Here is a 22883-nt window from a genome sequence, read left to right as displayed (position 1 = left end):
AAGTAATCCCAACTGATGGCAGTTTTGATTACGCTCATAAGAAAACACCCACTTTTGGCACATGTAAGAAAATAAGTAGGTAGAATGTAAAAACTTTATTAGTCGGTATAGAAATGTGAATCCACGGCATAAAAACAGTAACATATGAGATAGATGAGCCTGAGACCCCAAAGCTGATCATGCTGTGCCTCCCTTTCAAAGTTTCATGCCCCTCCAAAAAAGACCCACCCCCCACTTTGCTCTCCCCTGTACTAGAAAGCTCCTATCATGTCCCCTCTCAGGCTTCTTTTTCCCCTCTAATTTTTTCCATCCATGGGTGGAATAAATTTTATGTGCACTGAGGCACAGCGGGGTGCGCACCACCAATAGAAACACACAGTGCTGGCTGTGGGTGCTCTGCTAATCAGCTGGCTAGCACCCTGAATTTCTCATGGGCAGCCACCCAAGCACTTCGCCTACGGGGAACACGGGGACTCCAGAGGGATTAAGGGCAGAACTGCACTGGTTAAACCAAAGGTATGGTATTTACACCAATGCCCAAGGCTAGGGGGACATGCTCATTTCAGCAGGCATGCTTTATTTTGGCTGACCTTGAATCAATTAGGAACAGCTTTTCAATCCACTGGCTGTTAGACTGAGAGAACAAAATCCACCCAGTTTGTGTCAGGTCAGTGACACTGGCACGTGGAGTATGCCAGCCTTCCAGGACTCACTGGATCTCACACTGGGCGTCTGTCTGAGCTCCCGGCTGAACTCGGATCTCTCAGTCTAGCCACGTCGCCCTTGGCCTGGGCAGGGAGTGAGACTGGCTTGTGGGAGAAGGGGGCATTCGCCCCATGGGAACACAGATCCTACCTTCTGTTCACTGCATGCTCCAGGCGCAGGGTGGATGGGTAGGGACAGTCCTGATGCAGAGAGAATAGGTGTGGGAAGGTTGTTGTAATGCACCAAAGGGATCTTTACAAGAGGAGGCGGGATGGGGTGGAGACTGCACCCTGGCTTCCCCCCTCCAGTCGCAAATTGCACCTCTGTCCAAGACTGAGGCTAAAAGAGGCTCTAAGGCCACACTATGTCCCTCCCAGGCTGCTGATGATCAGGAAATCTCCTCTGCACTGGAGAGTGAATCAGGTGGGCCCACGCCACTGGCAGGCTGACACAGAGCCTGGCTAGGGAGGAAAACTCCATTAGATGCTTGTGCTCCTTTCTGGGTCTTCGTGAATCACAGCTGTCAGGTATCCATTGTGATGATCCTCAGGGACCTGGGTGAAACCAGAGACACATAATTTCTCTGTCCCAACTGGAGATCAGCAGAGACACTGGCTGTGAGACATGCCACCAGACGGCTGCTGTGGCCAAAGTTCCCTCTAACTTTTTTCTTTCCATGTGCAGCATATATTTTATTACCTGCACTGAGGTGTGTCCAGATGTACACCACCCGCAAAAAAAACAAAAAAAGCCCTGCAGCCAGCTGTTCAAAAGGGGTGTGGTGGGTGCGCTGCTAATCAGCTGGGCAGGATTAGAATCTCTGTTGGGTGGGTGCCCAAGCACTCAGCTTACAGGGAACACGGAACTGGTGACAGCAGGTGACAGGGGTTGGAAACTCTTTTCCTGTTTTATGGAAGGTGAACACTAGGCAGCGTGTGGGGATAGACTCAGGACAAGGGCACCTATTCCCCTCCAGGCCCTTGAGGACACCAACTTAAAACTTACTGGCTCCCAGCCACACCTTCTGTCCCAGCTGATTTTTCATTTAAATCTCTAGCCTGGGACTTAGAAAACCAGAGTTCAAATCAGTGTTCCCTCTAATTTTTTCCGTTCATGGGCAGAATAAATATTGTTCTGTGCACCAAGGCATGTGCCGATGGGCACCACCAGTAGAAACACGCTGCCGGCTGTGGGCGCTCTGCTCTTCAGCTGGGTGGCGCCTGAATCTCTCCTGGGTGGCTGCCAAGCGGTTGGCTTACAGGCAACGCTGGTTCAAATCCCAGATTTTCTCTGTGCCTTGGGGCTCATCCCATGGGACTACGTCCGAGCACTCCCACTGATGACTTTATGAAGGAAAAGCAGCTGCTGGATGCTGTGGGAGAAACACCCCCCGAGCCGCTGTCCCCACTTGTAAAATGGAGAGGACCATTTTGTGTCTAGCTGGGTGGTCAGGTCTTCAGAGCCCAGCCTGGATCTTGCTAGCTGCACGTATATGGGGTGACCACATTGCCTTATGGCAAATACGGAACATCAGCCTCTGGGGCTGCAGGGCTCCTGGGCAATGGGGGCTTCTGCCCCAGGGTGAGGCATTGGCGCTGGGGAGTCTGCAGCCTTCCGAAGAGAGGGGGTGGAGGATGGGGGCTCCACAAGCTCTTGGGGGGATGCTGAAAACAGGGGTTCTGCAGCCTCCTGGTGGGGTGGGACAGGGCAGGGAAAGCAGCAGGGATCCCTGGCAGTAGGGGCTGCCATGCTGGGGAACAGGGCAGCTGCCCCACGGAGAAACTTCCCCAAAGCAGAAGCTGCGCCCGCCAGGCATGGGATGCTGGGGAATGAGGCAGCCACCCTGTGGGGGAGCTCGACGGCAGAGGGGGCTGCTGCTGTGGTAGGTCAGGGAATGAGGCAGCTTCCCCACTGGAGGAGCTCCCTGGCAGCAGGAGCTGCCGCCCTAATGCACGGGGCACCAGGAAACCGGGCAGCTGCCTGCAACGGAGGCTGATGCCCTGAGACACTGTGTAACGGGGAAGAGGAGCCCTGCAAAATATGGGACAATTTGCCCATTTTCTTTAAAAAGTGGGGACGCTTGTGAGACGGCTGAAATGGGGGACTGTCCTGGGCAAAACAGGCCAGATGGTCACCTTGCATGTATGGCACCGAGGTTGTGGGGCCCCAAACCTGGCAGAAGCAGCTAGGTGTTGCAGTGAAATAAACGCTATGTGATGCCCAGTCTGCTACAGCTCTCCAAACGAAACCCAGGGAAGGGCATTTGTTGAGGGACCTTACTATTTTTCTATTGCAGCAAAAGAAAACAAAGTCAGGGGCTCACCTCCCAGTAGACCTGATCTTCAAAGCATTGCGTGTCTGGAGGGGACCCCAATCCCTTGATCTTCAAGGCAGCTCCTGGAAACACAAAAGGAACCAGGTGAAAAGTTTAGGGTTGGTCCTGCTTTGAGCAGGGAGCTGGACTCAATGACCCCCTGAAGCCTCTTCCAGCCCTAGGAGTCTATGACCATTCTGCATTCTCTTTTTCAGAGGCGCTGATCCCCCATAGCTCCTTAGGCATTCAGTGGGAGCACTCAGGGCTCAGCACCTCTAAATATCAGGCCCACTTGTCTTGTGTGTTTTGGATACCTAACTTCAGCCACCCAAGTTTTAAAAACTCTCCTCCAAATGTTGGCTATGTTAGGAGTTGGAACAGCCACTAATTTGGCCATGCCTTGACTTACGCTGACCTCTAGTGGCCAGAGAGAGGTTTGGCACTCAGTGATTATAGTATCAGAGGGGTAGCCGAGTCTACCCCATATACTATGAGTCTACCCCATATACTATCCCCATCCATGTAGGTATCTGCTTACCAGTGCTCCCTCTAAGTTCTTTTCCATCCACGGTCAGAATAAATTTTGTTCTGTGCACCAAGGCATGTGCAGATGTGCACCACTGGTAAAAAAAACATACTGCCGGCGGTGGGCCCTCTGCTGATCAGCTGGACGGTACCTGAATCTCTCCTGGGCAGCTGCCCAAGCACTCAGCTTACAGAGAACACTGCCGCACACCACCACTAACTCTGTAAAACACCCCCTAGGTGATGAACTCAAACACTTATTTTCTACTGCTGAAAAATTTGCACACCTAAATCTGGGTCACTGCTGGTTATTACTGTACGTATCTTGTGACTTTCTGAGCACGCCTTTTAATTTTTGATACTCCAAGCATGATCCCAAATTACAGAGCCTGTGTATTATGTGTATTTTGATTCCAAACATTAGCTGTAATAGAGACTTATTACTGAGAGCAGAAAAGTGGGATCTGGGTCACTGAGATGGGCAGTGCCTTTACGCTCTCTGTCTATACAGATATGAGCAGACACTGAGCCCCTGAAGTGGTAGTGAAGCTATTTAACAGGCATGTGCCGACCCTAGGTATAGACTGTCAGATTCTGAATTGACTGTATTAGTGACAGGACTTTAGTTTAAAATTTGCTTTAAAATATTTCATTTGTGTGTTGCTGAAGATGGTACAATCACATCTCTAGAAAAATCATCTCTTGGCTGCTGTCAGGCCCAGGGGCCAAGTTGCAATAGTACAGTAGATGCCTGACTTTTGTGGGGCTTACATTTTCACAGGCCCTACATAAGTCAAATTTCCCACGCAACTCGCGGGGAAGCCAGGAAACTGACCACAGCACCAGCCCTGGTCAGTTTCCTGGATCCAGTTAGTGGAGGAGAGAGGGGGACCAGGCAGCAGCTTGCAGAGATTGGAAACCCAGCAGGACTGGAGCCTCGTCAGTTTCCCCACTCCTGTCAGTGGCGGCAGTCGCGTTAACCCAGGGGTTTAACTCGGGGCCGGGGGTGGGGGGTTTACTGTACTGCGTATGGCCCTATAAATCCTAAGGACAGCCCTGCTTCCTGGCCCCAAAGCCCTGTAGCCACATCACCCTGGGATGTTCTGTAGTAGTTGGACCTTGGTGCCCCATCAAGACACAATGCTCACCCACGAGGCTTCCTCCGATGACCGCAAACCCCAGCGTGATGAACAATGCAAAGAGCTGGCAGGTTCCCTGGTATGCTGCCGTCCGGCTGCCGTCAGCAACTAAAGGGAACACGTCAGCCATCCTGCAAAACAGGCCCAAGCCAGGAATGTGTTGGGCGCTCCTGTGACGGGCTGACTGAGGTTAGTCTCTGTCCCTGTCATGTGCCTGATCCATTGAAGAGGATAAGGATCTACCCCGGGGTGGGCAATAACTTTGGAGGGGGGACCACTCCCTGATTTTGGTAAGTTGTCCAGGGCTGTACTTTCTATGGAGGGGTGTGGGGTCTGGCACAGAAGCTGGGTGAAGAAGGGAGCTCAGGGCTGGAGACTGAGGTGCAGGAGAGAGCATGGGGCCTGAAAGGGAGTTTGAGTGACGGAGGGGGCTGTGACCAGGGTCTGGGGATTGGGGTGCAGGTCCCAGAGGCGGGTATGGGTGCAGGAGAGGATTCTGGCCTGGGATAGGGATGTAGGAGCAGGCGCAGGTTCAGGGAGGGAATAGGGACCTGGGGCAGAGGAGAGGAGGGTGCAGAGGGTTTGGGTGGTGGCCTGAGGCAAGGCGTTGGGGCACGGGGTTGGGGAGGAGGTTGGGGATGGGGTATGGGCGCATGAGAGGATCTGGCCTGGGCAGGGATGTATGAGCAGGTGCAGGGCATGGGAGGGGCTGGGGTGCAGTGCCAGAAGCAGGGTCTGGCTGGGATGCTCTCACCTAAGCAGCTCCTGGCTAGCTGCACTCTCAGGCAGGCTCCCCGCCTACCAGCAGCCCCAGCCCACCGGCTGTTCCTTGTGGTTCTCTGCGCTTGCAGTGGAGGGCTTTGCATGCTGCCCCCACCCTCAGCAAAATCTCTCAGCTCCCATTGGCTGCAAACTGGCCAACGGGAGGAAAGAAATGGTGCTGCATTGCCCCCACCTCCCAGCAAAATCTCTCAGCTCCCATGGGCCAGTTTCCAGCCAATGGGAGCTGAAAGATTTTGCTGGGGGTAGGAGCAGCACGTCAAGCATTTGCCCCCTCAGCAGCGCAGGGAGCCACAGCGAGCAGCCAGGTGCTTTGAGCTGTGCTGCACCCTGCCATGGGGCGGGCCAAGGGTCTGGGCTGTGATTCTCAGCCTCGCGGTGTCAATCCTGAGTTGGTGAGCAGAGGACAATAAACTGCCTGTGCAACCCCAGTTTGTACGGCTCTACCTAGATTTCACCACCCACCCATTCCAACACTGGTGCGGCAGGGGTGTAACTGACAAGAGCAATCAAGGACTCCACTGGGGGATTCCTCTCCCTGGCTCCCCAAGAGTGAAGCGGGTGTACAGCGCGCATCTCACCCGTCCCCATAGACGTCCTGCGTCGCCAGAGTTGCTAGCAAAGCTCCCAGGAGCGCTCCCAGGACGCCCGGCATTCCGTGGAGGTTGTGAACCCCGCAGGTGTCCCGTACCTTGAGTCTGGATTCCAGGATGGGCTGCAGAGAGCACAGACAGGTGGTGAGGAGACAAAGGGCCTAGAGGTGCATTCAGGGAGAGCGTCTTCAGTGTGTGACAATCCCAGGAAGGAAAATGCCCCTTGGATGTCTCTGGGGCCCTGTCTAAAGGCGCATCAACATGGCATGCGTCTTACAGTGGCGTACGGTTCACAGAGGGCTTCCCTCCTGCTCCTTGCGCGGGTGCGAATTGTGGTGCGGATGGCCAGGCTGGGTGTAGGCTGGCTGGGGAAAGACGTGCCCGAGCCCTGTGGGTGTGTTTCCAGGACATTCCCCACACAGTTCTTGGCCCACACACGGTGCAAAGGAGTGCCCCTGCTGCTGGAGGCTGGCCCCATTGTCTTCCCTCCGGACGGCTGTTCAGCGCTGCCCTCACCTGCTCGCTGCAATGTGTGCGCTGAGAGGGCAGCAGGGTTGCAGAAATGGGGGTGCCCAGAACTCCCAGAGCCTGTCCCCCTCCTGCCCCAAACTCCCTCCCACCTGCCTATGGTGCTGGGAGGGCGTTTGGTTGCTGGGTACAGTCTCTGCCTAGAGCAGGGGGTGGGGAGATAGGAGAAGTGCAGGCTCTGGGAGGAAATCTGGGGGCTAGAGAAGGTGGAGTGGGATGATGGAGGTAGGGTGCAGGCTCTAGGACTGGGGTCTGGGGGGATGTGGCACTTACCTGGGGCAGCCTCCCTGGCAGCAGCTCCTAGGCAGGGGGCACCATGAGCTCTCTGTGCTGCCATGGCTTTTCACTGGTGGGTGAAGCTACCTACCGCAGCACAGACACCACCTGTGCAGCACAGACCCGCCAGAGCCATGCAGCATAGACGTCCCCGCCCTGACTTACCGACACAAACTGGAAGCCCAGGGTAGATATGAGGCCTGCGAGAAACCCAGCAATCATGGCACCGAACGGCGTCAGCATCATCTCGCCTGACGTCCCGACCACGACCCCACCGGCTAAGGCTGCATTCTGAATATGGACCTGGTGAGACAGGGAGCAGGTCTCGGTGCAGACTCCTACTATTAGCCCATCTTACAAGCAGGGAGACTGAGGCACAGACTGAGTGACTTCCCTATGGCCGCACAGTACATCAGTGGCAGAGAAAGGAACCATAACTCAGGTCTCCAAAGCCCTAGTGTCCTAATGACTGGACCATCCTTCCTTGCAGCCCCTGGCAATTTCCCACAATATCCTCGAGACACCTTATGGAATTAAGTTTCTCTTTGGGGTCCCTTGTATTAAATAAATGGCTTGTGCGTTTACTGTGGGCTGGGGTTATATGTAACTTCTTGAGGTACGGGAAGATGTGACAGATGTGAGATCCAGGGCTTGAAAGGACTCTGTTGAACAGGGGGCCAGACAGGAATAGACTTTCAGAAGAAGAATGCACAACAAGTATTTCCTGAGGATTAATGGAGGAGAGAGGAATGCAAATTTCCCATTGGCCGCTACACCTATACCCAGCCTTTGGAGCTACACCCTGGGGAGAGGGCCACTGCTGACTGATTGCCTCGTGCATGAGGGCAAGGTGAAAGGCCCAAGACTATAAAACTGTTCATGGTGGTTGTGAATCTGAGACAGATGTGAACTTAGAATCATGGGGAAATCCTGACTAGCTTGAGGCTTGAGTTGGGGGTGGCCTCTGATGGACCCTGTAGCGTGCAGCTAGGTTCTTGAATTGTTTTCAGTATATTTTCCTGGTAATGCTGTTGCCTTACGAATAAATGTGCTTGCTTAGAAAGAGTTGGGTGGTAACATACCTGTGAGCAGCAGGGCTGACAGCCTCTGGGTTAGGTGGGGCCAAGCACAGACAAGGGCGAACCCAAGGGCAGAAGGGGTGGGGCCGAGGACAATCAGGCCTTAGCGCCAGCCAGACCGTGGCCGTGCCCTCTCCGTGCCCCTCACAGCTGGGACACTTCAAAGGGGCCTGGAACTCCAGCTGTTGCCGCTGCCAAAGTAGCAGTGGTGGCAGCTGGAGATCCGGGCCCCTTTGAAATGCCAGCCCCAGGGCAACCTGCCTCCCCTGACCACGAGCAATTTACATGGCTTGTTGCTGCCTCTCCAGAGGCTCAGTGCCTGTGTAGGCGTAGGCAGGCTGACTTGCTATGAACACTGCAGTGCAGCCTGGAAAGCTCTTGCCCAGGAGGGAGAGACTGGGGTCTCTCCCCAAGCCATGTGAGGGCTGGAGAGTGAGGATCCCAGAGCATGAGGCTTGGTGGACCATGATCGGGGAAATGCAGGTGCCCTGAATGGTGGAGAAATTTTCGAGAAAGATGTAGATAAATTGGAGAAGGTCCAGGGAAGGGTAACATGAATGATTGAAGGTCAAGAGAATGTGAGCTAAGAGGGAAGACTAAAAGAACGGGGCTTGCTTAGTTCAGAAAACAGACGACTGAGAGGGGCATGATAGTGGTTTCCAAGTACCTAAAAGAGTGTTAAAAGGAAGAGGCAGAAAAAATTGTTCTCCTTGGCCTCTGAGGATAGAACAATAAGCAATGTGCTTAAACTGCAGCAAGGGAGGTTTAGGCTGGACATTAGGAAAAGCTTTGTAACAGTCAGGGTGTTTAAACAGTGGAATAAATTGCCTAGGGAGGTTGTGGAATCTCCTTCACTGGAGATATTTAAGAGCAGGTTAGACAGACATCTACCAGGGATGGTCTAGATGGTGCTTAGTCCTGCCATGAGGGCGGGGGACTGGACTCCGTAACCTCTCAAGGTCCCTTCTGGTTCCAGTGTTCTAGGATTCTGATTAATGCCCATCCACTCTCTGGCAAAGGGAGCTTCACTCTTGTGCATCCTGGGAGGTCACCAGGCTCAGGGCTCCTCTCCTTCAGAGCGCTGGCAGAGGGTAGCACAAGGTACTGTACCATAGGGCCAAGAGCCAAAGATTCTTGTTGGAAGGAGAAATGTGGCAGGCAGGAGACTTGGGGGTATGGACAGTAGGTACGGAAGGCCAATGGAGTCTAAGCCAGACCACAGTCCCATCTAGGTTCCACAATGAGGCCTCCCCTTGGTTTCCCCTCCAGTCAGGAGCAGCTGAGGCCAGTGGTCCAGGGATCAGGTTGGCTGGGAGGGGAGGATTCAGGGCTTGGGCAGGGTGGGTGTGGAGGAGCGGGGGCCTATCCTCCCTGAAATTGGGTTCATGGACCACCCACACTTGCAGGTGAGCAGCAAGAAAACCAGTGGCTGCTGGGCAGACTCACCATGTTCAATTTGCCTTCCTTGTCGATGAGGGCTGAGATGGCAAAGGTGGCCAGCGTGCTAGCAGCCAGCGAGAAGTAGGTGTTCATGACCGTCCGCTGCTGGTCGTCGCCATGAGCTGTGATGGCAGAGTTAAAACTGGGCCAGAAGAGCCACAGGTAGATTGTTCCTGCAAGGGAAGGAAAGTCAGAGCTGAAAGCAGACGATCAAAGTCAGGAATTTCCCAAGGAGATGATGGAAAATATTCCAGGAAAGATTTTACTTTGGCCCAAAGCCGCTTCTCATCACAACAACTGTTTTCAGTGAGAGACGGGTCTCGGGCCAAAGCGAAAATGGTTGGGCATGATTTTCTTCTTGGTTGAAATGTTCCTGTTTTCCACTGGGGAGAAAAAAGACTAGTTTTGGATTTTGGTTAAACAAAATATTTTTTACCAAAACATATCCGTTTCTGGTCTTTTCAGCGAAAAAAAGTAGTTAATGGAAAATTCTAAGGGGAAAATTTAAGTTAAATTCAAACTCAGATTTAGAGTCAAACCCTCACTCTAGACTCAAAAGTGACTTTTCTGATCAAATTTTCAAATTTCGTTTGATGAAAATTCTCCCTTTTCCTCTGCCCCTGTACCCGGAACTGCTGCTGAGCAGACAAACGAGCTATTTGCCCAGCTGTTTACTGAGACCTGTTTACTGTCTAGCGACGGACTTTTCTGAGTGCTCTAAAATCCATGTGCCTGCCTGGATTGTTTTGAAACGTGCTGTGAGTCTACAAGGTGCCACAGGACTTCTTGCTTTTTTTGAAGATACAGACTAACTCAGCTACCCCTCTGATGCTGGCCAGAAAGAAAATGAAATCAAATTCCCGGACTTCCTGTTATCTATGTCCTACACACCAGGAGAGCATCGGAGGCAAAAGCAGACAGAACAGACACACTGGGGGGCATTGTGGGATACCTCTGGAGGCCAATAAAATAGTTTTAAAATAATGCTGTTTCCACATTAGCATTCATTTGACCTTTTAAATTTGAACTTGGCATTACTCCTGAAAAGGCCGGAGCACAAAAGTTGACTTTAGCACCCCCTAAAATCAATCTGCTGGTATTTTCAGTGAAGGCAGTGACATTATAGTGAGGCCTGGCGCAAAGGGAGGAGTGGTCCTAGCAGCTGTTCAATAGTCCAGGTGGTGCTCTCGGTAACGATACACTATCAAAGGGTTAATGGTCCTGATTTGGGGGCATTGTAACCAGAGGGGCTTGTGATAAAGCCACCTAAAAATATCACAGATGTGATTTTTGGATCCTCCTGATGTTATTTTGCCCACATCTGGCACTTGAGCTACTTACCAATCATAGCAAAGAGATCTGAATGGTACACAGAGCCTTGCCTCTCTTTGCTTTTGTCCAGCTGGGGCCGATACAAGAGCCGAGAAACCATCAATCCAAAATAAGCCCCGAAAGTGTGGATGGTCATGGAGCCACCAGCATCCTTGGCCTGGTCAGTACAAGAAGCAAAGCACAGTGGTGAAGAGGGAGGCAATACAGGCTGTACTATCTCTGAACAGCACATTTTCAGCCCAAATGCTCTCAAGAAAGAAATGCAGAGTCGACACTATTGAATTTAATTTAATTTAATATTTAATTTAATCTGATGAAGTTCAACAAGGACAATTGCAGAGTCCTACACTTGAGATGCAACAATCCCAAGCATTGTTATAGGCTGGGGATTGACTGGCTAAGTACAGGTTGAACCTCTCTAATTGGGAACTCTATTGTCTGGTACCATCCATAATCCAGCATGATTTCAGTGAGCCGGACAACCAGTTATCAGGGGTGTGGCCAAGTTTTCTGCAGTCCCATTAAGTTTGTTTGCAGCCACCAGTCCTGGCTCTCAGTGTTCTGTGCTGTAATTTAGCTACAGTTTACTCCTAAATGACTTCTAAGGGCCCAGTAAGCAGTGGATGTGTTGGTAATGTACAATATTGACCTCCTGTGGTCTGGCAAATTGTCTCGTTCAGCACTGGTCAGGTCCTGAGGGCACTGGATGAAAGAGGTTCAACCTGTAGCAGCACAGAAGAAAAGGACTTTGGGATTACAGTGGATGGGAACCTGCATATGAGCCAACAGCGTGCCCTGGTAGCCAAGAAGGCCAGTGGCATATTGGGGTACATTAGGAGGAGCATTTCCAGCAGATCTAGAGAAGTTATTATTCCCCTCTCTTTGGCGCTGGTGAGGCCATATCTGGAGTGTTGCAGACCATTCACGCCCCCTCCCCAAGTATAGAAAGGATGTGGATGCTCTGTAGAGGGTCCAGCAGAGGACAATCAAAATAATCAGGGGGCTGGAGCACATGACCTGTGAGGAGCGGATGAGGGATTTGGGCTTATTTAGTTTGCAGCAGAGAAGAGTGAGGGGCGATTTGATATCAGGTTTCAACTTCCTGAAGGGTGGATCTAAAGAGGACGGAGAGAGGCTGTTCTTAGCAGTGACGGACGGCAGAACAAGGAGCAATGGTCTCAAATTACAGAGGGGGAGGTCTAGGTTGGATATTTGGAAAAACTATTTCAGTAGGAGGGAGGTGGAGCACTGGAATGTGTTACCTAGAGAGGTGGTGGAATCTCCATCCCTGGGGGGTTTTAAATCCCATCTTGACAAAATCCTGACTGGGATGATTTAGTTGGGGTTGGTCCTGCTTTGGGCAGGGGGCTGGACTCGATGACCTCTTCTAGCCACACTGTCCGCCAGCTCCGAAAAGTCCTTCCTCCAGGATACAGAAGAGCCATGAAAAGCATCTTACCCCAAGGATGCTGAGCAGGATGTATTCATTAATGCCAAAGAGTGTGACTTCCAACAAGGCCATCAGCAGCAGCTGGATGGGGCTGGTCTTGCCCAGAACTGCTCCGAAGGAGATCAGGATGGCTCCAGAGCAGAAATCAGCATTGATCATGCTAGCAGGAATAGCGAAGAAAGTAGAACAGGTTGCAGGAGACTGTTATCCTGGGCAAAATTCCAGCACAAGACCAGTTTCCTCTGGATTTAAATGGTGCAGAAAGGACCTTTTACCGGGGTGAATTCAGACTCCAGGTAGTTTAATGGGCACGGAGAAGATCTGGCACTGACAATCTGCAACATTCACAAGGCTGCCCAGGAGAAAAGCCTTCCAGAGCAGGGCCAGCAGACTTGGTTAAGTGAGTGTGATCGGAGACTTTGGAATAGAAATGCTGCGCTCATCTACTGCGTGGCCAGAAGCGCTCAGAACTTGGTTTGGGGGTTTCACATCTCTGGAATTCCCAGGGCTGTGAGTCTGCAGAGGCCAGATGATTGGTCATTTATAGCCTCGATCTAATGCATGGTGGGCAGCCTTCATCCCACCACGGCTCCACGTGCAGCCCCGAAGACCCCTGCCTGGCACCTGCTGCATGTGCCTCTCGTGCACCAGGACAGAGTGAATCAGCTGGTCACAGCATTCCAGCTGGGGGGTGGGAGGAAGGAGCAGGGATGGAGCATGAACCAGGTGATTTGCTTGATCCAAGAGCACTGGGAAGGAGGAGGTGGAGCAGGTAAGTGTGGGGCTCTGTTTCCCCAGTGCGTGAGAAGCGCATGGGGGAGGGGGAGGCCGTGGGGCCACTGGTGGAACCCCCTGGGGCCATGAACTGCTGTGGCCCACTGAGATGAAGAAGGGCCACCCGTGCGGCCCACCCACTATCAGTGGTTGCCCATCCCTGCTCTAAAGGGTGAAGAAAGCCCTTCCATTATTCCTTGTATCACATCTGCACAGGCCCCTGGCTTAGAGCTACAACCGAAGGGTCAACTCCGTGTGCGATGGCCACGTCTCCACATCTCTGAGCCCCGGCTGCCAGTTTCCAAATTCCCCCAGGGATGCTCAAACTTTGCTCTGCTCCAGGCCCCACTCTCCTCCCTCCTTTCCCAAGGCCCTGCCCCCACCCCACCTCTTCCCATCCTGTTCTGCCCCTTCCCCTTAGTGCTCCCCGCCCTGTCTGCCCAGCTCCTCCTGGAGTGGATTGCATAGGGCAGGAAGCACTCGGCTGAAGTGGGAAGAGCCGGTTTGCGTGGCTGCAGTAGATGCTGAGTGCCCCTGATTTTTTTTCCATGGGTGCTCCAGCCCCACACCACCCTGGAAGCTGCATCTCTGATCTGCACTTCTCTGAACCTTTATCCTCACAGCCCTTGTGAGCTGGAGCAGGGCCTTCTTGCTGTTCTGTCCGTTCCAGCACTGGAGCATGGACTTTCCCGTGGCTACTCAAAGAATCGGTGGCTGAGCTTGGAATGACACCCTTGCCCCCAGACAGCCTTCCTTGCTGACCCCTGGTTTCAGGTGGCTCACCTCTCTATTCCGATGTGAATCTTGCCATCGCGGAAAGAGTGGAAAAACCCCTGGATGAGTGTAGACCACTGGATAGCAAAGGCCGCGATCAGGAAGTTGAAGGCTACACTGCCAAACCCGTATCGTTTCAGGAAGGTCATCAAGAAGCCAAAGCCAATGAAGATCATGGTATGGACATCCTGAAAGCCTGGAAAAACACCACACCTGGATTTGATTGTGGGGGATAGAGACAGGGGCAGAACTCAGCAACAAATTTTGTGAAATGTTTATTCCCACCCCCCAAAAAAAAAAAAAATCAAGACTTGGCCACTTTTTTGACAGGCTCTAGGACAGATGCAAAAAATATCAGCAACAATTTTGACTGTTTTTGTTTCCTTCTTTTTTTTAACCTGAATTTGAAACTGCTTCGAAACTTGAGAATGGTTGGAACTTCCTGTTGGGCGTAAGAGTTGGAGGAGCTGCCCCAGAGGATATATGAACAGTGCATGGCTTGGACAATCACCTCAGCACAAAAGTACTCAGCCTTTCCCAGGACTGTGTCTTTCGCCCTCTGCTTCCAGCAGAATACAGAGCAGCCCCATGTGGTTCTGTGAAGCCGTCACCTGGAGCAAAAGCATGGCCAAGTGACCTTGACAATGCTCTGATGCTTTCTGCTCTGACCCCTGGAACAGTGACCTTGGTGGGTGGCTGGTCAGCAAACACTGAGGCAGGGTATCTCACCACTTTGTTCTACCGCTGTTCCAGCAACACGGAAAAAGCCAGGTTCTGACATTAAAGAGCCTCTGGCACCTTTTGCAAGAGCATAAGAGAGTGGCCTGGCCAAAGTCCAAATCTGGCAATCGATATTCTCGCTTATCTTTTCCAGCCATGTGCAGATTTTTTCCATCAATGTGTGGAATAAGTTATATTTGCACTGAGGCACATGCAAACGTGCACCACCAGTAAAAACACAAAACTAGTTGAGGGCTCTCTGCTAACCAGCTGGGCAGCACCTGAATCTCTCCTGAGCCACCACACAAGCACATAGCTTGCAGTGAACACTGGCAGAAACTTTCTCTCCCACACCTCCTCACCCACCAGAGAAGACAATTTTTCAGAAGTGAATAATCAGCAGCCCAGTGCTCTGCCCCAGAGATGGCTGCATTTCAGTAGGGGACAAGTGATCCTGTTCTGTAAAGTGCTTTGCGATTTTTCAGGCTGGCCAGTGCTACAAAAACTTAAGTCTCGGTTAGAAGCACAATGAACAGTTTTGTGCTTGTAAGAGCTACATTTCCACCCAAAACACTGCACTGTGTTACTGTGGGAACACGGAAAATCATTCTTAGCCATTACGTAGTGCCTTTCCTGCTACAGAGCAGGTCATTGTTACAGACCATTGCAAGTTCTCATGATTTTATCACAAGGCTAGTGATATTTGCTGTACTTCATAAAGCCCTGGGGCCAGGAGTCAAGTGGTGTGTAGGGGTGGGGTGAGAATTCAAAACAAGGCATCTTTTCTCTTGCGTCTGCTGAGAAAAGCTTGAAAATGCAAGTAGAGAAAGTGCCCCTGAAAGGCTCAAAAACCTCACAGTTTTAAGCCAATTTCATGATTTCTTTGGGGGTGTGAACCAGGATTTTTTGATCCCAGTGGGGTTCTCAACACTGTTGCTATTGTCTTCATTTAACATATAGGGAAACTGAGGCACAAAGCAGGGGTGAGATTTGCCGAAGGTCGGACAGCAAGTTGAGCTGAGCTGGGAAGGGAACCAAGTCCTCACTGCTCTCAGTCCCTTATGTACCTGTTAGACCACCTGCGCCGTTTTCCACCAAAATCAGTTGTGAATCCAGAATGTCCCTGTGACAGGGTGAATTACAGAAATTCCAATGGGGTATTCCCCCAGTGTGCTGATCATGCCACTCATGTGCATCTTCCTGCTTCTGGGACTCCCCACCACCCCGTCCGGCTGAGACCTCCTGGAGATGAACTAGTTCAGTGTCGGTGTTACTTTGCAGGGGGGTGGTAATGGCAACTTGGTGTCTTTGCTGGAGGAGACCAAAACTTCTGGCCCAGCAGGCACGAAGGCAGGTGTCAGTGGTATGATCAACCTACCAAGAGCCAACCCCAAGGGGACTTCGTGATTCCATCCATCATGGTCCCCCACGAACTCCAGGTGGATTTTAGATCAGTGTAAATGATCACAGAAATGTGGCCTGCCCCATCAGCTGGGGAGTCACTCTGAAACCATTCAGGCAAACACGGCTAGGAGCTAGAAAGTGTGATTCCCTGTTGTCCAGCATCTCCTGTTTTCATTTGCACCACTGCAAAGCATGTGCGATGCACGATGAGCCTGTTTCTCAGTTCCACCATCCATGTCCTTTTGCACTGACCTGGCAGCATGAACGCCCTTTTGACAAGACTATTGTGGCATAAAAGAGCTGTCGTGCAAATGAGAATCAAGTCATCTGCATTAGGTGGGTGTAGGAAGGCGGGTTATGTAAATGCCCTGGGGAGGGGAAAGAGGTTTATAGCCGGAACAGCAGGGCACCAGAGGGCTACGATAGTGCAGGAGCTGCTGTGTTCTCTGAACCTCTGCCCCTTCACCACCCCCTTGTTCCAAAAGCGTGAAAACAACCAAGGGCGTCAGCTGGCGTAAACTGGTGTTGCTCCATCCAGTCAATGCAGCTTCACTGCTTAACGCCAGTGCAGCACCTGGCCCTCTGTCTCATCACCTTGCTGCTGCCAGCTTCCGGAGCTAACACCCAGCACTTGTGACAGTCACAGGTACAAGCTTCGCTTGCTCACAGCCTCCAGCCACATGGCTGTGTGCGAGGCAGTGAAAGTGACTAAGTAAATATAGACTCTGCACATGCACAGTCACTCAACTTGTGACCAGGGCTCCTGCTAATTTTTTCCATCCCTGGGCAGAATAAATTTTGTTCTGTGCACTGAACCATGTGTGGATGTGCACCACCAAGAGAAACACACGCTGCCGGCTGTGGGTGCTCTGCCAATCAGGGGAACAATTTTCAACTCTCTAGTGGCTGTGGCCGGAGTGGTGCATCAGGGCACATCCCCTTTCTATCACCTCTGCCCAGGCCAGTTCCTGTACAAGAGCAGGCACAGGTGCAGCTCTGAGCACTGTGCTGCTGAGCAGAGGACAAGGCAGGACAACCCCACAGCTGGAGCCTTTAGCGGAGGCAGCCGCTTGACAGGTTCTCCCAGTTTCATCAGCCAACTCTGACTCCACCCAGAGCTGGGAGAGAATTACTCACCCGCTCCCACTTCCCCTCCCAGTCAGCGCATGGAGACATGTCCTCCCTATCAGGACAGGCCATGGCCCAGAGCACAGCACAGCAGCAAGGCCACAGTGTGTGAAAATTTCCTGTGTCCAGGAAAGGGGCTTTTCCTTGTGCAGCAAATCCACCTCTCCAAGAGGCCATGGACCAATCAAGAGAAGAACACGTCCGACAGCCTGTCTCTGCAGCAGGGGCCAGGGAGGCCTGACTCTCACATAAGGCATGGAATTTCTCAAAGCCCTCCTGAACGGCGCTAGGTCAACCTACATTTTGGGGGTGGAGCTGGCCTTCAATGGCAAGGGGAAGACAACTTTTTGTTTATTTGGGCAGCGATAGAGTTAAAAAGAAAAGTTGCTGCCTGTTGCTTCTGGAAGCAGTTTGATAGCATGGCTGAATTTATCCACTTTTAATAAAGGGAGACAAAGGAGCTTCTGGCCCAAGGTCAAGGTCTCTCCATTCAGATACCACCCCCATGGTGTTTAGAGGGGAGTAAAGCCTTCCACACCTACACTTGTCCTCACCCAGGTCCAGATCTTGTTACCAGAGCAGCTGTGTATCTTCCGATCATTAATATATTTGCCCTTACAACCAGGGTTCTCTCTAATTTTTTCCATTCCTGGGCAGAATAAATGTTTTTATGTGCACCAAGACAAGTGCGGCTGCGCATCACCACTAGAAACGCAAGCCGCTCGCTGTGGGTTCTCTGCTGATCAGCTGGGCAGCACCTAAATCTCTCCTGGGAGGCTGCCCAAGTGCTCAGCTTACAGGGAACCCTGCCCACAACATCCCTGGGAGGCAGGGCAGGGCTGCTATCCCCATCCTACAGATGAAGAACTGAGGCACAGAAAGTCTTGCTCTTCACACGCCTAACACTAGTCTCCTCTGTAAGCTGAGCGCTTGGGTGGCCACCCAGGAGAGATTCAGGTGCTGTCCAGCTGATTTGCAGGGCAGCCGCAGAAGCATGTGTTTCTAGAGCTGGTGCACAGCCACACAGGGCTCAGTGCACCTAACAAAATTTATTCTGACCACAGACGGAAAAATTAGAGGGAACCCTGTTCACCACCTTATTTCTCTAATATCTTGGAACGGCCACTGCTATAACAACACTGTCCACCTGATTTTTGTCACTTGCTTTGCAGTGTTAGTTCGTTTCAGTTTATTTCTTTCCATTCTAGCTAATGCCCTGGGGCCTATTTTCATTGTTCCTGTCAGCATCTGGTCCGTATCTGTTTCAAAGCTGTTGCTGAGCGGTTCCACCGGCTGCCCTTCGCCAATTGACCAGGACATCAGGATTAATGACCCTGACTCATGGGACTTTCCATCTCCACGTGCGGCCACAGCCTGTGTTTTGCAAGAGAGCTCATTCCAAAGAGCGCAGCTCAACAGCATAGTGACCTCTAACCTCTCCCAAGCTGTCAGTACTGGAGCGAGAAGCATCCGCTGTGAAAAGTGACACCTTACATGCAATGTTCCCTCTATTTTTCCCATCTGTGGTTGGAATAAATTTTGTTATGTGCACCAAGGCACATATGGATGTGCACCACCACTAGAAGCACATGCTGCAGGCTATGGACAGCTGTGGGTGCTCTTCTAATCAGATGGGTGGCACCTGAATCTCTCCTGGACAGCTACTCAAGCACTGATTAGATAGTACTTTAATTGGAAGCTCTATATTCTGGGTGTATGCAGCACCTTGCACTGTTGGGTCTTGCACTAAATTTCCAGGGGGTCACTGCTGTAATATAGCTAAGGACTAATAGAAACGGGAGGAGAGTACTAAATAGTAACTATAATGAACAGATCGCAATGCAGCTGTAAAAGCATGTGACGAACTCCACCAGAACCTGATCCAAAGCCAGCCAAAGTCAACAGAAAGTTCTTCTTTAACTTTTGCAGGCCAAGTCTTAAGCCTTAAAGGGGCTGTACATGTAAGTGGTTTATGACTGATCCACATGGGGTCTCTACGTCTACACGTGCACCCAACTTCGAAATAGCTTATTTCGATGTTGCGACATCGAAATAGGCTATTTCGATGAATAACGTCTACACGTCTTCCAGGGCTGGCAACGTCGATGTTCAACTTCGACGTTGCTCAGCCCAACATCGAAATAGGCACAGCGAGGGAACGTCTACACGCCAAAGTAGCACACATCGAAATAAGGGAGCCAGGCACAGCTGCAGACAGGGTCATGGGGCGGACTCAACAGCAAGTCGCTCCCTTAAAGGGCCCCTCCCAGACACACTTTCATTAAACAGTGCAAGATACACAGAGCCAACAACTAGTTGCAGACCCTGTATATGCAGCACGGACCCCCAGCTGCAGCAGCAGCAGCCAGAAGCCCTGGGCTAAGGGCTGCTGCCCACGGTGACCACAGAGCCCCGCAAGGGCTGGAGAGAGAGTATCTCTCAACCCCCCAGCTGATGGCCGCCATGGAGGACCCCGCTATTTCGATGTTGCGGGACGCGGATCGTCTACACGTCCCTACTTCGATGTTGAACGTCGAAGTAGGGCGCTATTCCCCTCCCCTCATGGGGTTAGCGACTTCGACGTCTCGCCGCCTAACGTCGATTTCAACTTCGAAATAGCGCCCGACGCGCGTAGACATGACGGGCGCTATTTCGAAGTTAGTGCCGCTACTTCGAAGTAGCGTGCACGTGTAGACGCAGCTAGTTAGTTCTGGTCGGAAAAATCCCAATCAAACAATGTTTCATTAGCTTTTCCCATCCGGTGAAGTTGAATGGTTCGTAGGCACTGTTTGGTTTTCACTGATATTCCAATGGGCTCAATGGGGAAGCAGGTCAGGTGCCCAGCTGTGGGGTCTGACTCTTGTCCATTTCATGGTGAGTTTGGAAATGTTTGGTTTTCATTCCAAAGAGGAATGAAACCTGACTTTGAAATACCAAAATCCACCATGAAAAGCAACCCCCAGGATGCATATTCCACAGTGGCCTGTCATCACAGCCAGTGTGGGGGAACATAGAACAAAGTGCTTCAGAGAGCAGAAGAAATGGTTAGGGGATTGGATAGATTGATTTATGAGTGAAAAAGATGTTCGTATGGCTTTGCCAAGCAGTGGTTTGGTTGCCTTATTGGTTGGAGAGAAGGTAGCTGACGAAGAGCTCTTTGTAGCTCGAAAGCTTCTCTCTTTCACAGGTGGCAGCTGGCCCAATAAAAGATATCGTCTCACTTGCCTTGTCTACCTTAGGATTTTAACCTTTAAGAATATGCCTTTTTTCTCCTGTGGCAAAGACAGGTCTATAAGGAAGTGTCTCTTATATTTACATGTACAGTCGCTAGCACAACTGACCTCTGGTCTCAGGTGGGGGCTCTGGTTGGTAATAAGCAGCATTCAGTGTAAGCTAAGTGCCTGGGTGGCCGCCTGGGCGAGAGTCAGATGCTGCTCAGCTGATTAGCAGAGCACCCACAGCCTGTGTTTCTGTTGGTGTTGCACATTGACACATGCCTCAGTGCACATAACAAAATTTATTCTATCCAGGAGGAAAAAAAATAGAAAGAACCGTGCATCTGATGCAAAGCAGAGAAGTGAGTGGTACCACAACCACTAAAGGAGCAAGGAGCATGGATACTCACTTGGATAGCGAAAGTAAAAATCGTTGTCCAGGTTGCTCTTGTTGTGGTTCATCAGCTCCTCATGCCAGAGCCTGGCACTGGTCTCTTGATCATAACGGACGAATACAGCGAAGAGAATGATGGTGAAAAGCTGGAGGAGGAAGCACATAGCCGGGAGTTTCAGCCTGAGGTTGGTTGCGTGGCTGGACATGCTGCCAAGGGGGAGAAAGACAGGAGAAAGATGAAAATGAAACTGATCGTCCAGCCACCTGCAAGTGGAAGTTAACAAGTTTCCGCCCCTTTGTTAATTACTTCCAGAAAGTCACGCCCACAAGTCAATGAGTTGCCAGCTGGATCCCTCCCACTGAAGCACCGCGCAGCACAGGGCAGCACTTAGGGAATGAGAAAATATTTGCTTGTGTCTCTGTTGCAAGGGACTGTCTGTTTAGGCAGGATCAGAGAAATGTGGCAAGCCAGCTTTGCCAGGTGACATTGGCTCAGCCACGGTAGCAGCAGGCATAAATTCAGAGGGCTAAACCCCCAGTTGATGTAAATCAGTTGCAACGCCGTGGTGGTCCATGGAATTATACTGCTTTACATCAGGTGGAGATCTGGTCCATTGCCTCACATCATGTCAGCAACTGAATGAGCCTGTTATGATGCAGAGACAAACTTATTGAGTTCAGCGGAATTGTTGCATGCAGATGGCAACTTAAATGCAAGTCCTAGCACTAGAATAATGGGAGACACGGAATTTGTTAAACTGTGGAGTCAACAGACTGGCTGAATTAGGTTATAGCATGGCTAGATTGGATTAGATTAATAATCTAATTCTTGCTTCCCTACCTCACAGGAATGATGTGAAGATAAATACATTCAAAACTGTGAAGCAAAGGAAGGCTGTAGAATTATCACCATTTTATAGATAGGGAAACTGAGGCACAGAACGGCAACATGACTTGTCCAAGATTACTCAGCAGACAAATGGCAGACCCAAACCGGACTGGGCAACTTTGTGCTTCTGTTGAATTAAAGAGTAGATTGATTGATTGAATTAGATTAGAAAATAGATGGATTAGAGCGTATTTGGTTTTGTATCAAATAGATTATTTTAGATTATGAATTAGGTTAAATTTGGTATCACAAGGGTTTTTTTTAGTGTCTGCAATGCACTCGGCTCTAGACATTCAAGACTGAAGACATTAGATGCACAAACTATGGATTAGATTATAGATTAGGGGGATTACATTAGGCACAGCTGATAAATTAGTTTCTATTGTTATAAAGGTGTCGATTGTAACTCAACAATTAAAGATGAGTTCTGTACTGCCCTTAAAGCAGAGTTTCAACCTTTTCTGTTTGCATGAAAGATATAGTTTATCCTCCCCATATTTACAGCACTTACTCTTTGAACATGGAATGAATTTTCAAATAATTAAGAAATAAATCCATTTGTTAGTTTATTTGTTTAAATTAACCCAAATCTAGATCCTGGAAAAATGTAATATCTGTATCAGTCTTTTCTTTGGCCTAAATATTGTTAACAACAGAATCACGCAGGTACTAGAGTATATTAAACAGGTGAATTGGATAAAATAACTTGTAATTTATTGAATTGTTCTATCTAATTTTTATGGCAGTCACAGCTCAGGGAAGTCTTAAGTAGGGCCATTGTGACATGTTCAACCAATCACCACCCTTCCTCAAAAATTAATTTGCATGCAACAATTCTATTGGTGTAATGACCCAGCAGGATGGGACTAGTCAGTTATTGCAAGAGTTTTCATTGGTAAGTTGCTTCAAATGCATAATTAAAGACCTAATTCTTAACACAGTTCCGTAATGATGTCACGATTGAACAAAACAGAGAAAATTAAAACAAAAAGCAGTCAAGTAGCACTTTAAAGACTTGAAAGTGCTACTTGACTGCTTTTTGTTTTGATAGCGTATAGACTAGCACAACTTACTCTCTGTTACTAGAGAAAATTAAGTCTTTGAAAAAGCAGTTTTATCTAATCTAGGACTAAAATGATTAAAAAGTCTTAATTGTAATCATGGTTATTGCATGATGTCACTGCAGGGCAGAGTTAAATGTGTTTGGCTACCTTAATTGTACATTTCTTACTATGAAATCTCTGTGTTTCTTTTAAATGTATCTTTAAGTCTGAATTTCTTGGAATTACAATTTATGGTTTTAGAATAATTATTACATGTCCAAAGTACTTTTAAGTTTTAAATTACTGACACATACACTCCAACTTAACTCAGCTGGAATGTTCTTTTTTCTAGAGTCAATGGATTTGGGTAGATATGCAATT

At 50.2% G+C, this 22883-nt stretch overlaps 1 protein-coding gene across 1 annotated transcript; it reads right to left on the bottom strand.

Annotated features, from left to right (window-relative positions):
* Positions 1-216: 216 nt before the first annotated feature.
* RHBG (Rh family B glycoprotein) lies at positions 217-20776 on the bottom strand. Its single transcript, XM_074980748.1, has 10 exons — positions 20587-20776; positions 13719-13905; positions 12171-12321; positions 10721-10868; positions 9386-9552; positions 7026-7163; positions 6045-6178; positions 4693-4814; positions 3029-3102; positions 217-1259 (listed from the first exon to the last, which is right to left on the bottom strand). The coding sequence occupies exons 1-10, from the start codon at positions 20774-20776 to the stop codon at positions 1185-1187; spliced, it is 1386 nt and encodes a 461-aa protein (XP_074836849.1). The 3' UTR covers positions 217-1184.
* Between the last annotated feature and the right edge of the window lie 2107 nt (positions 20777-22883).

Source organism: Carettochelys insculpta, chromosome 30, assembly GCF_033958435.1.
Source record: "Carettochelys insculpta isolate YL-2023 chromosome 30, ASM3395843v1, whole genome shotgun sequence".
In the NCBI taxonomy this organism is placed as follows: Eukaryota; Metazoa; Chordata; order Testudines; family Carettochelyidae; genus Carettochelys; species Carettochelys insculpta.
The sequence above is the reverse complement of the archived record's forward strand: the minus strand, read 5'-3'. Positions and strand labels throughout refer to the sequence as shown.

Excerpts from the sequence above, each read along its gene's own strand:
- RHBG (XM_074980748.1), bottom strand. The coding sequence starts at position 20,776 with ATGTCCAGCCACGCAACCAACCTCAGGCTGAAACTCCCGGCTATGTGC. Across the intron at positions 9,553-10,720 it reads AGATCTCTTTGCTATGATTG|GAACAATCTACCTGTGGCTC; the intron begins GTAAGTAGCTCA and ends CTTCCCTTGCAG. Across the intron at positions 1,260-3,028 it reads AAGATCAGGTCTACTGGGAG|GTCCCTGAGGATCATCACAA; the intron begins GTGAGCCCCTGA and ends GGTTTCACCCAG.